General features: G+C 56.9%; 1 protein-coding gene across 1 annotated transcript in view; it reads right to left on the reverse strand.

Moving 5' to 3' along the window:
* Nucleotides 1-10,419: 10,419 nt before the first annotated feature.
* ZNF853 (zinc finger protein 853) overlaps nucleotides 10,420-13,247 on the reverse strand; it is a 7,347-nt gene continuing 4,519 nt past the window's right edge. Inside the window, exon 5 of the mRNA XM_059414372.1 lies at nucleotides 10,420-13,226. Coding sequence (XP_059270355.1) covers nucleotides 11,769-13,226 — 1,458 coding nt within the window. The 3' untranslated portion in view covers nucleotides 10,420-11,768. The remainder of the gene's footprint in view (nucleotides 13,227-13,247) is intronic.

Raw genomic sequence — 13,247 nt, forward strand, 5'->3', positions numbered from 1 at the left:
CGGACGCCGGGGCCGGGCCGGGCCTGCGCGCCCCGCGCTACACAAAGTGACGGCCCCGGAGCTGCGCGGCGGCGGCGCGTGGGCACCGGAAGTGCCGCCGCCGGGCCCCGCCCCGCCCGCGCCCACGGGGGGCCACTTCCGGTCACGCGGGGTCGAGCGCTGCTCCCGGAGGGGGCGTGCGTGAAGGGCAAGGAAACGCCCCTGGTGCGAGGGAGGGGGCTCCTGGTCCGGGATCCCGGCCCCACCTCTGGGGACCCTGGTGCCCCACTCCTGGGAACTCCAGGGTCCTCTGCCCGGACCCAAGACCTCCACTCCTCCCCTGGGAACCCCAGCGCCCCCTTCTCTGACCTGAGATCCCGACTTCAGCCTGGACACCCAGCCCCGCCTGCCCGGACCCCAGAACTCCGACTCCTCCCCTGAGAACCCCAGAGCTCCCTGCTCTGACCCGAAACCCTGACTCCACCCCTGGACACCCCCCGCCCCCGCTCTGAGACCTGGGTCCTCCTTTGAAGATCCCGGCGACCCCTACCCCGAGACTGTGGCCCCAACCCCTGGACACCCCAACTCCGTCCTCCCCCTTGATTCTCCCCATGAGATCCCTTGGCTCTGAGCCTAACCCCTTCCCAAGCCCAGTCGAAATTCCTAATTCAACCAACGTGCAGGGAGTGCAGACCGAGTGCTCGACCAGAGACAGACCCAAGCCCCAGTGATGGGTCGCTCTCCAGGTCCTGAGACCGTGGAGGTAGGCGATGACGGAGAGGCCTCGCGGTGGCTCTATCCAGTCCGCGGGCCATGACACCGGACAGGGACGAGGGCGACCCCTTGGAGGCGATGAGCAAGTGCGACTGCAGCAGGAGGGGCCGGTGTCCACTGCTCACCCGCCCTGCTTGCGGGACCACCAGTGCGTGCCGGACCAACGCTGCTAAATGAGAGCGTTTTACCCAGCAGCGATGGCGATGATGGCCCACTGAGAGGCAGTGGGCCGGGGCAGCCGAATGAATGCAATAGGGTCTCCGACTGGAGCTTCCCCTGGAGGGACCTGTATCAGGATGAGGCGGAGGACCAGCCTCTGGGAAGGGAAGGGTCCTCCAAGCAGAGGGAGGCACGAGTGATCTGTGACTGCAGGAGCTGTGAGGAGGTGAGGTCGCCAGACTGAGAGTCCACCTGCAGTCCTCCCCCGAACCTGCCAGCATCCACCTCCAGGCAGCCCGCTGGGTGTGACAGTGAGCTCTTGCCCTTGCAGAGGTCGGGGCCTTTTTTCAGCCTGCTTGCAAGCCCCAGTCAGCAGTGGTGGTGCCCTGCTCCTTCCCAAGCTCCCGCCCCACAGGCACCATTGTTCTTAAGTTTTCCGTGGCACCACCCGGCCTTGGACCTTCAGGACAGAGCAGCGACCTGGCTGGGCTCAGGCCAGGTTCAGACCTGCCTGAAATAACAGCTTCTTCTCTCCCCAGACCTCAGCCCCTGATCTTCTCAGGCCTCCACACAGGACTCAAACCTGTGTCCTGCATAGGGATGCGGCAGCCACTGTCCCCCGGTTCCCTCCCCCAAGCCTTGCCTTCTCCCACCCAGAGCACCAGCAGCCCACCCTCCAGCTGAAGCTAACTCTTCACGGTGATTGTCTTTGGCTTCTCGTATTTTAAAAATGTTTTAAACACTTAAAAATTGAGGGTCTCCCGTCATGATCCCAGGGTCGTAGGAACGAGCCCCATATCGGGCTCTCTGCTCAGTGGGGAGCCTGCTTCCCCCCTCTCTCTGCCTGCCTCTCTGCCTGCTTGTAATCTCTGTCAAATAAATAAATAAAATCTTTTTAAAAAAAAAATTGAGGGTCTCCTGTAAAAAGATGGAAAAAAACGGAAGTTCTGCCCACAGGAAGGCCATGGTTTCCAGGGCACCTGTTAGGGGGCCCTGAGAGGCGACTAGCACCCCCTGCAGTTGAGGCTGGGGTTTGCTGCTCTCTGTGCCCACTTCCGCATGGCACCTCCTCTCTGGTCCTTTGAACTCTAGACCCCCAGCATAGACCCTTCCCCACCCTCCTTCCCCAGGTAGTCCCAACGAGAGGGTGTGAGAGGAAGAGAGCTAGCGGGAGCAGTGGAGGCCAGGTAAAGGGGAACATCAGGGACAGAGGCCTCGAGACTGGAACGGGGCCCTGAAATGGGCGGGGGGGTGGCAAGGAAGGACGTCATCCAGCCTGGGGAGAGCAGAAGTGCAGACGGGGTCCCCCCCAGTGGGAGCTGCGACCCTGGCGAGGGGTGAGAATACCCCAGCCCTGTCCTCCCCACCTTTCCTGGCAGCCCATTGGCTGAATCTGCTTGTTCTGTGGAGGGCAAGGGGCCCCGGGGCTGCGATCACAGTCCAGTGCCGAAAGCCGGGTGGAGAACGTACGGGGCAGGGCAGGGGCTGGACAGAACCAGCCCCTCATCGGGCAGGGATCCTGCTTCTCCTCAGAACTCCTCCTGGCCTGTCCCCGCTGGATACCTAAACCAGACTTGATTTCTTCCTCTCCCTTCTCTGAGGAGATCTCCGAGTCATGAAGCCCCCCAGACTCTCGCCACTCAGCAGGCTCTGCCTCCATCCCGCTCTGTCCCCCAGAGGCTGAGCAGGGAGACTGCCTCCCCTAGGCCTCTCTGTGTTGTCCCCTCTGTGAGCCTCTACTCCCTCTGGCCCTATGACAGGCAAAGTCCCCCAAAGCTTGTCCAGGAAACCCACGTGGTGCGCTGCACAAAGGCCCCAGATTCTGCTGCCCAGTCGGCATGTCCAAGGTCAGTTAGGCTTGGGACACTCCCGTAAGATAACCTCCTCCCCTGGCCCACACCTGTGACTTCAGAAGCAAGGCGTGCTGGGGTAGACCGCCTGCTATTCTGTGGGAATCAAGCCGCTTGATAGGAGCCTTCGTATCTTTGCTTATTTTATAGTTAAATCAATATAATTCCCACTCTTACGACCTCACCTGGCCCGGTTCCTTCTGTGTCAGCTCTGCACTGGGTCCGGATTGGGTGCTTCGGGTGCAGGACTTGCCATCCACCTCTGACTAGCCAAGCCCCTGCAGACGACCCTCCCCTGGGCCCCAGGTCATCTTTGGGCCTGCTCCAAGCAGCACTAGGCTGTCCCAAATGGCTGGGTCATGCCAGGGACTCTCATGTCCTCAAGTCACCGGGCCTTGATGCTCCCAGCCATTGAAGCCCAGGGCTGCAGGATTGGCACGGGCTGCCCAACACCTATAGGCACAGAACCTGAACATTGCCATAGGGCCGGGCTCCTGCCAGGTGGACCTTGCTTCCCAGGGGCCCTGGAGAGCCCGAGACCCAGGTTCCAGCCTTGACTCCCCACCTCTCTCTCCTTCACCCCATCATGCAGCGATGTTCCCACAAGCTCTGGGTAGCTCCATTGCTTGGGTTTCCTGAGTCTCACAGTCGCAGCCAAGACCCAGCCATTGGCCTTCCTGCAGATTCTCGGGTCCTCAGTGGTACCCCCACTCCTTCTGAGGCCAGCAGCCTTATCCCAGCTTTTCCTTTGGATGGCCCGCATTCCCTCGCACAGCTGCACCCCCGCTGAGTGCAGGGCCCGTTCTCGTGCCAGGGGTTCTCTGAAGAGCTCAGACCCTGCTGTCTAGGTGGTGGGGAGAGTGAGGAGACAGAACCTTCACTTGGGTCTCTGGCTCAGGGCTGCATACTGAGCCATGAAAGCCAACGGGAGGTGCCAGGGTGGACAGGGGAGAGAGATCAGCAGGAGTGGAGACCAGCACAAGCAAGCTGGAGCCCCGATTCCACTAGGGTGCTGGCCCCACCCTCCCAGAGATGCTACTTTGGGCATTGACCTTGGGGATCTCAGAACTGCAGTGACAGTGACAGCGAACCCTCAGATAGCAATTATAGATGCAGACAAGGTATTGGGATTCCATATTAGGGGTTATTGGAACCGAGAGGAGTTTGGTGCCATTTTTGCTTCTGAGCCAGAAGGAGAGCACAGAGAGGTGGCCGGCAGTATGTCCCGGGGTAAGGCCTGCACAGGCCTCTGTACCCTGAGAGAGCAGGAAGCAACAGGAGCAACAGAGACCCAGACTGGACGTTTCCACTCAGTCCAGCCAGGGACTGACCTGTCAGTCGGCAGCTTTCACCCTGGAGCGCACTGGGAAGGACCAGGTGGAGGAGAGCTGGGCAGAGGGGAAGCGGCGACTTCTCCCAGACACAGGGGCTAGCCCTGGCTTGAGCTCCTCCTGCACCATGCTACCTGGATGGGTCTGGGGAGGACAGCAGTAAGGGACATAGAGCCCCCAGGGGCAGAGGAGCATGAGTCCCAACAAGGAGGTGGGGCCTGTGAGCCATGGGCCAGGTGGCATTTCAGCCAAGCCTGAAAGAGAGCCAAAACCTGGGTCCTTATTCAGCAGAAGGCTCAAGGGAGCTCTCTGAGGTCCCTTTTTTTTTTTTTAAAGATTTTTTTTATTTATTTGACAGAGAGAGATCACAAGTAGGCAGAGAGGCAGGCAGAGAGAGAGAGAGGAGGAAGCAGGCTCCCTGCTGAGCAGAGAGCCTGATGCGGGACTCCATCCCAGGACCCTGAGATCATGACCTGAGCCGAAGGCAGCGGCTTAACCCACTGAGCCACCCAGGCGCCCCTCTGAGGTCCCTTTTATAAGGGCATCAGTGCTGTCAGAAAGGGCTCCAACCCATGACCTGGTGCCCCCCCAAAGAGCCCCCCCTCCTAATGCCATCACACTGCGCATTAGGTTTTAACATAGGAAAGCGGTAAGTTGGGGGGGGACACAAATATCTAGTCCACGCCACAAGGTGACAGGGTCACATAGTGATGTGACAGTGATGTGACAGGGTCACATCAGTGATGGCCGGAATTCCAATCCCCAAGTCCTCCCTGGAGGGACATTGCTATTTCCTAAAAGATACCAAGCTGACTCAAGTAGAGATGGGAATTTCTACTTTCTAGGGGGAACTCGATCACTCTGGGAACAGTCCCTGGTTCTCCAATCTTGGACACTGTGAAGGACTCTGCCCATTTTCCTTCCAGAGGGAGCCCCTCCCCACCTCGGCCCCCCAACCCCAGAAGCCCAGTCTTCCGTAGGAGTCCATCCCGACCTCCCACCGAGGCCATGCAGGGCAGGTGGAGGGCAGAAAGGGGGGAGCAGGCAGAGATGATATAGGTGTCCCCTCAACAGGGGCAGAGGGTTGAATCCAGGCCCCTGCAATTGCAGGGGTGGGGTCTAGATTGTAGACAGATGGTGGGGGGGGGGGGCGTGTTGTGACAAAGACCATTTCCCGAACCAGACTTTTAGCCTGGGCCTCACCTCAATTAGGCCCTGACTTCCAGCTTCCATGTCTGTCTGCATCACCCACTTTTAACAAAAATCCTGTCAAGTTAGTTTAGCCAGAATTCCCACCCTTGGTATCTGATCACCCTCCGTATCTGGTCGTGGTTCTCGGCCCCATCCCCTCCCCCTCGCCCCCCCCCCCCCCAACCCTTCGGCCACTGTGAGGTCTGATTGCCCTCAGCAAGAATCCTGTCTTACTAGAATCTCCCCCTACCCCTGATGTTTCTCCCATCTTAGTAAATGTCCATCCACCAACTTCCCCCTACCTTGCTCCTTGTGAAAAGATTCCTGTGGATCTTCTTTTGTCCTTGCTGAATCCAAATTCTCTTCTGAGGTCTCTTTCCCCATTGCATTAGGGCCTGAGTAAAATCTGTTTTTGCTGCTTTAACTACCCTCTGGCTCTGGTTCTTTTGAGTGGTTGCACTTCTGTCATCCCCCCATGCTGGGAACGTGGGGCTGGGTGGGGACTTTGGTCCTCACCCCTCTGTGCTGGGCTCCTTGCCGGTCCATGGCATGAGAGCCTAGGAAGAGCCCAGGAGGGCTTCCTGCAGGAGGAGAGAGTTGAGTAACTCCTAAGAGCTGAATGGGAGTGAGCTCTGCCCGGACCAGGGGCCAGTCCCTGAAGGTGGTAGCATCATTCCCCTGGAGGACCAAGCAGGAACTAGGCATAAGACTCCTCTGGGAAACTCCATCTCACGACTACATCTTTACAGGTCCCCAAACTGTTACATATCTATAACAAGGACATGGAATGTGTATTAATGCAGAAGTCTATGCTTTGGGGTACCATTTGGATTTCTTACATCCTTTTTTTTTTTTTTTAAGGTATTTTTAAACTAGCTTTCCAGGTCGATTTGGGAAATCTGTCGAGATTGAGTTCAGCAACGAGCACCACGAACGCCCAGTGAAGCAACGGTTGATACAAACTAAGGTGTTACTGTCCTCAGGTGAGAGACATCCCGATGGGGGTGGTCCCGGGCTGCTCTAGCAGCTGCCCAAGGTCATGGACAACCTCCCCTCATCCCCTCTCCCACCTTAGCCGGTTCCTTCCCTCCCCTGTCCTGACTGAGTCTCTCAGCAACCCCATAAGACAGGCTGCTGGAGCAAAAGGCAGAAATCACCAGGGCTCAGTGTAAATGGGCTTGTTCAAATTTGATTTGTGTTTATGTATGTATTTATTGCGCCATTGTTTCTTTACTTATTCCTAAAACAGATGAATAAGTTGAGAGTAAATTGGGAGGGTAAGTCAATCTTATGAGCAGAGATTGTAGGGCCTGGCAGAATATGGTAGGAAGGAGCCTAAAAGATGGGGGGGCGGGGTAGTCAAAGAGAACCTGAAAAGCCTTTTATTCTTAGGTAAGGAATTCAGATTTTCTCCTACAGGTCATGTGGGACAGAGATAGTTTAAGGGGTTACTCGGAAGGATTCTCAGTAACACCCAGTTGTTACCTTGTTGCCTTTCCTGTCTTCCTGTCACTTCTCCCTTCTCTTCCGCATCCTCTGATACTGTCCAGGAGAAGGTCTCTCTGCAGTGCTGCTGGTCTCCAACACCTCTCCCATATTCGCTCATCACCCTTTAGACAAAGACAGGGCAAGCCTTGAATTTGGAGCTTCCACCAGACAACTGGGTCTCGCTGTATTTTAACCACATCGTTTTGTTTCCACTGCATTTATTTTTACAGCTGACTTCTATCTTTTTGGGGGAGGGGAAGGGGCAGAGGGTGAGAGAAAATTCCAAGCAGCCTCCATGCCCAGTTCAGAGCCCAATGTGGGGCTGGATACTACGACCCCTCGATCTGGGCTGGGACAGTGATTTCATTTTAATTAACTTTTGACATAAGTGAACTCCACCACTTCAAAGGCTAGATCATAAGAAGCCTTACAGATCCCAAGCCCAGGTCTCTTGGGACCCAGACTCTACTGAGAGATACGCACATCACAGAGAGATTATGTGGAGCTGCTCCGGGGGACAGCCCCACTGAGCTCCCAGCTGACCACCAGTATCAACTACCAGCCTCATGATGAACCCATGTCCCACCCCACCGAACCATCAGATGACATCACATGGAGCAGAAGAACCTCCTGGCTGATCCCAGGCGACTGCAAAGACATGAGAAATAATAAAGCATATGCTGTTTTTAGTCACCGTTGCACAACAATCATTAGCAGAAGCAGAGGGCATTAGATAAAGCAGGAGACATCTAGAAGGACTCCTGGGCTTGGGTCTTCATGTCCCCAGATAGATGGTGCTGCCAGCCACTGAAAGGAGGAATCAAGAGATGCAGGCTTGGCTGGGAATTAAGAGCTCTGTGTGGTCTTCCTGAGCTTTAGATTTTTGTAACACCCAAGTCTGGGAGACCAACAAGTCCTCAGGTCCTAGAGAGAAGACTGGGTGGAGGCTGGGGACCCTACCAGATCCTACCTGCAGGGGAGGCTCCTAAGGGCATAACTATGCCCTTCTACCATCTGGGGTGCTCACGATTCATTTCTACAATGTCTACATTTTTTAACATTGGAACAGTAGGAAGCCTTATCTTGGAAAATCCAACCAGAAGAAGGAATTTATGTTTGACTCTTGCTTTAGAAGCAACAAACATATTCAAAGGGCCTAATGTGTGCTGGGCCCTTTTGCCTCTTTGCCTGTACTATTTCGCCCCCTGTACTATTGTGTTTGATACACAATAACCCAGAACTATGAACACTCTTGCTCCCATTTTGCAGGCAAGGAAAATTGTCACATAGTAACTGGTGGCTGGAATTCCAATCCCCAAGTCCTCCCTGGAGAGATACTGGTATTTCCTAAAGATACCAAGCTGACTGAAAGGAATCAAAGACCAGTAACAAGAGTCCAGCTCTTTTCTGTTTTATAGATTTGATTTTATCTCCTTTCCTGGGGATTTTCCATTTTAGAGAATCCAGGGTTCAGTCAGCCAGCTCCTGATATGACACAAATACAGCCCAAGGGCCAGCCCAAAGAGATATTTACCTAATCACTAAGAAAGCAACATGACACCCTGCTCTACTGTCATTATGGTGACGAACACATCACCGAGGGGCAGGAAGGATTTCACACCAGGTCCCTCTCTCTAGCACTAGTCCCTAAAGTACATAAACCCTGGAGCCCTTTCCTGACCCCCTCACAAAAGCATGATCCATATCTTTTGCAAACCCTTATAGATACAATCATTATATGAAAAATTAAGACTGATGGCACTCTTGGTAATTTTGTGAGCTTTTTTAAAAAAATTCACGTTGTAATTTTTCACTTGATGAGCCAGCCTTAAGTCTGGACCCCTTTACAAAATTCCCAACCACTAAGAAACTTCTTTTCTGGGGGAACCTGGGTGACTCCATTGGTTAAGTGGCTGCCTTCAGCTCGGGTCATGATCCTAGGGTCCTCGGATGGAGCCCTGCATTGGGCTCCCAGCTACATGGGGAGCCTGCTTCTCTCTCTCCCTCTGCCTGCTGCTCTTCCATCTTGTGCGCTTTCTCTCTCTCTGTGTCAAATAAATAAATAAAATATTTAAAAAAACAAAACATCATTTCTTAGTGCTCATGTCTCCCAACACACATGGTTTAGCCAGGCTAAACACTGGAAAGCAGCATCCCCCACAACGAGCCAGGGCACAGGTGATGTGAACGTGGTGGCCATTGGCTCAAGTCAAAGAAAGAACCCCTGGACATGGGTGGAACTACAACTAGCAGGTGGGCAGGGAGCTCTTCCCAGGGCCAAGGGAGATGAGGACCCCAGCTCCCTGCTACACAGCCCTGGGGCCCGGCCTGTCAGGCGTCTCTGCAACCAGGATCCCCTACTCCTGACACAGGAATCCAAGTCTGGGATGCACTGGCCCTGGGAGCTGTAAGTGGGGACGAGCTGCAGAGACACTGGGGTGGGGAGCACGGACATGGGACCTAGGCACTCTGGTGGGGGGGCAAGTGGGTGGGCAGCGCAGCTTCTGGACCAAGCCACCCCATGGACGGCATCAAGGTTCTGCTGTGACATTTGTTCAAGGCAAAAGTATAGGAGCGAGGGACAGCTCAAGCGCTGTGGCTCCCACCCCTCTTGGGCATGGAGGAGGGTGCCTATTCCTGTCTCTGCTGCCCAGACTGCTGATAGGAATGGAGGTGGAGAGTAGCCAGGACTGCGGACCGAGCTGGTTTGTGGTTAGGCGGCAAAAACAAGGTTGGGGGAGTTGGGTGATGGGGGCAGGGATCGTGGGTGGGTGGGGGACAGAGCCTGACCCATGGGACCACACTTGGCTGGACTTCCAGAATCAGGAGTTATTGGGGATGGGGTGGGCGGGCACAGAGGGCAGGCCTGCCTCGTCTTAGATGCCTGTTGAAATGGAGACGCCTAACAAAGGTGACAGGGATGCTGAGAAGGTCTGGGGCGAAGTCGGGGCAGTAAACAGGATGAATCTGGGAGTCTGGGGCCGATGGGTTCCACGAAATCTAGCCCCTATTTCTGCCTTTCACCACCTGTCTCCTGGAACACCTATGGCCCGGCCATCAGGAAACTCTCACCATTCCGAATCACATCAGGCCCTCTCTGGCTCTCCTCCATTGCACCCTGAGACTTCTGTCTGAATCACCTTCCCCTCTAGTTCCACCTGTCCTCACCTTGCATACACCTTATGGTCCAGCTAGGACTTCTCCTTTGAGGCCCCTTGGCTCCCCCATGTCAGACTCAGGTGCTCTGTCCCCCCTCCCCATCCCCCGTCCCACTGTATGACCATTTACGTGTGTGTGTGTCTCTGCTACTGGGCTGTGAGCTCTTCAGCAATGCCTGTCACCACTGGGGGGCTGCCTGCTTTGCACCTGGGACAAACCCCCCCCAACACAGGGCCTTCACCTACCGACAGGCTTGGCCTACCCACCTGGACATGGGCCCCTGTCCTGGGTTCCTCGGCTGCAGATTACAGAAGGCTGGTCAAGGAAAGGGCCAGGGGAGGCTGGGGTGAGGAGCACTGAGCGTGGGACTGAATAGGAAGTCCCTTTACTCTAGGGCAACCGGGAAACTCTTCTGTAGAAATGAAACCAGTGGCAGGACACAAAACCCGGTCTTGAAAACACAGAGACAAGACAACGCATTTCCTTATTTAAATTTATTTTTCAATTTTTGTTTCTCACTTAACCAACACATTTGTAAAATGTAGCAGGCTGTGTTAGTAAAGGAGAAGCAGGGAGCGATGAGAGAGGCAGGATGGAAGCAGCCACACATGGGAAGTCAAGAGCAGGAAGCACTTGGGGGCAGAAGGGGCGGGCAGCCTCCTCCACCGTCCTGCCTTCCCAGAGGCATTAACCTTGCCGATGCTCATAAGACCCCCGGACAATTTTGTAAACTTTGTAAAGAGCATTTCTGTTGCCTCCAACCTTTGTCCCCCCAATTTCCCCCTCTGACCCCGCCAATGACCAGGCAGGATCTGCTCAGGCCAGCGCCCTGCATAGCCTGGCCCAGGAGAACCCCGCTCCTGGGTCTCAAGGCCCCAACCCCATAGGCTTAGTCCCCAGATAAGCAACAGAGAAGCCGAGAGCTGGAGGGTTGCAGGGAGGTGGCGGTGGTGGGGAGGGATCTTAGAGCTCCTTCCCCAAGCTGGACCTTGGAGAGCATTCTCGGAATGCCCTCTGTTTCAACAGCAGGCTCCTGCTCAAGAAGACACTGGACACACCACCGTGGGCGTGGGACCTTGGCAGCAAAGAGGGTGAGAGCCTGCCTCCCACACTCGCTAAAACCCTGGGTTTCCCAGGAGGGAAGGGTTAGCTTCCACTGGGGAAGGGCTTCCTGGCATTTGTGCATTGACCCAGTGGACACTGACCCTGTGCTTATGAACACCAACATTTCAATCAGGATGATATCCACCCTGATGCATTCTCATTCTAGAAAGTACTTTCAAGGCAAATGCCTTTGAGGACAATTTAATGCCTTGATCGGTTTTCTACAAAGTGCAGTTAAATTTCCTTATCTCCCCATTTTTTTTTTTCCTTGAAGAAATTTTCACCAGGATCAAATCCTATCCGTATGCGTTTTACCACATACATTTCATTCCCTGGTTAGTGTCCGAGGCATGTCTAAGGTCGCCAGCGGTCACACGTGTCACTGGCAGTTTTCTCCCGTGGCTCTCCCCTCCACGAAGTCCGGTTTTCCGGGGGAAGGGCTCTGGCCGATTCTTCGAGGATTGAGGATCAGTACCCAGTCACAAATTTGTGCAGCATGCCGTTCATCCCAATGTGCAACATCCGTGCCACTCGGCCCCAGCAGCGCTCCCCCGCGTGGAGTGTTTCCGAGGGGCCGTGTGTGTGCACGTGGCCTCCCCTCCGCTGAGCAGGAAGACAGCCGGGAGCCCAGCCGGGAGCCCAGCCGTGGCCACCGATCAGGGCAGGCGGGAGGAGGCCACGACCTTTCAGGCCCAAGCCCACGCCCCCGGCCTCCCGTCCCCACCGGCCACCGTCACGGCGCCTTGTCAGCGGCCCCCGCCGCCTGCTCGGAGCGCGGGGGCCCGCCCGTGGTGGCGCGCGTGCTGCGGAGCAGGCCCAGGCCTCGCGAGCGGCCGGCGCCGTGCAGCTGGCGCTCGTGGCGCCGGATCTGCACCTTGTGGCGGAAGCGCTCGCCGCAGTCCTCGCACACGTAGGGCCGCTCGCCCGAGTGTGTGCGCCGGTGGCGCAGGAGGTTGGACGAGACGCTGAAGCGCTTGCCGCAGTCACCGCAGGCGTAGGGCCGCTCGCCCGTGTGCGTGCGCTGGTGCTGCACGAGCGCCGAGCTCTCGCTGAAGCGCTTGGCACAGTAGGAGCACGCATAGGGCTTCTCGCCCGTGTGGATGCGCTGGTGCGTCACCAGGTTGGAGTGCTGCGAGAAGCCCTTGCCGCACTCGCCGCAGCGGTGCGGCCGCTCGCCCGTGTGCGTGGCCTGGTGGCGCACCAGGTCCGTGCTGCGGCTGAAGCCCTTGCCGCACTCCCCGCAGATGGTCGGCCGGTCCCGCGCACGCCGCCGCCGCCGCTGCCGGGCCGGAGTCAGCGCCGCACTGCCCGCGGGGCCTGGGATGGCCACCACGGCGGGCGCCGCCACGGCCGGCAGCACCATGAGCTCCTGCAGCACCACGTAGCCCGGTGGGGCCACCACCACCGCGGCTGGAGCCCCCGGGGCGGCGGGCCCGCCTCCCCCTGCCGCGGGCACCAGCTCCAGCTGCAGCTCCGGCTGCACGGGGGTCAGCTCCAGCTGCACCTCCTGCGGCGGGGCTCCCAGCTCCACCGGGGTCAGCTCCAGCTGCACCTCCTGCTGCCCCTCCAGCTGCTGCTGCTCCAGCTGCTGCTGCTGCTGCTGCTCCAGCTGCTGCTCCAGCTGCTGTAGCTGCTCCTGCAGTTTGAGCTGCAGCTGCCGCTGTTCCTGTTGTCTCTCCAGCTCCTGCTGCCGCTCTAGCTCCTGCCGCTGCCGCTCCAGTTCCTGCTCTGTCCCCAGGTCCACCGGCATGAGCTCCAGCTCCACCTCTTCCTCCTCCTCTGGCTCCAGGGGACGGGGCGGCGGCTGCTCTTGCAACTGCTCTTGCTGTTGCAGCAGCTGCTGCTGCTCTAACTGTTGCTGCTGCTGCAGATGCTGCATCTGTAACTGCTCCTGCTGCTGTCGCTGTAATAGTTCCTGCTGCTGCTGCTGCAGGTGCTGTAACTGTTGCTGCTGGAAGTGCTGCTGCTGAAACTGTTGCTGCTGCTGCTGCAGGTGCTGCATCTGTAACTGCTCCTGCTGCTGCTGTAACTGTTCCTCCTGTTTCTGCTGTTCCTGTTGTTGCTGCAGCTGCTGCAACTGGTATTGCGGCTGCTGCTGTAATTGTTCCTGCTGCAGGTGCTGCTGCTGCTGCTGTAATTGTTCCTGCTGCAGGTGCTGCTGCTGCTGCTGCTGTAATTGTTCCTGCTGCAGGTGCTGCTGCTGCTGCTGCTG

Source organism: Mustela nigripes, chromosome 11 (assembly GCF_022355385.1).
Source record: "Mustela nigripes isolate SB6536 chromosome 11, MUSNIG.SB6536, whole genome shotgun sequence".
NCBI lineage: Eukaryota > Metazoa > Chordata > Mammalia > Carnivora > Mustelidae > Mustela > Mustela nigripes.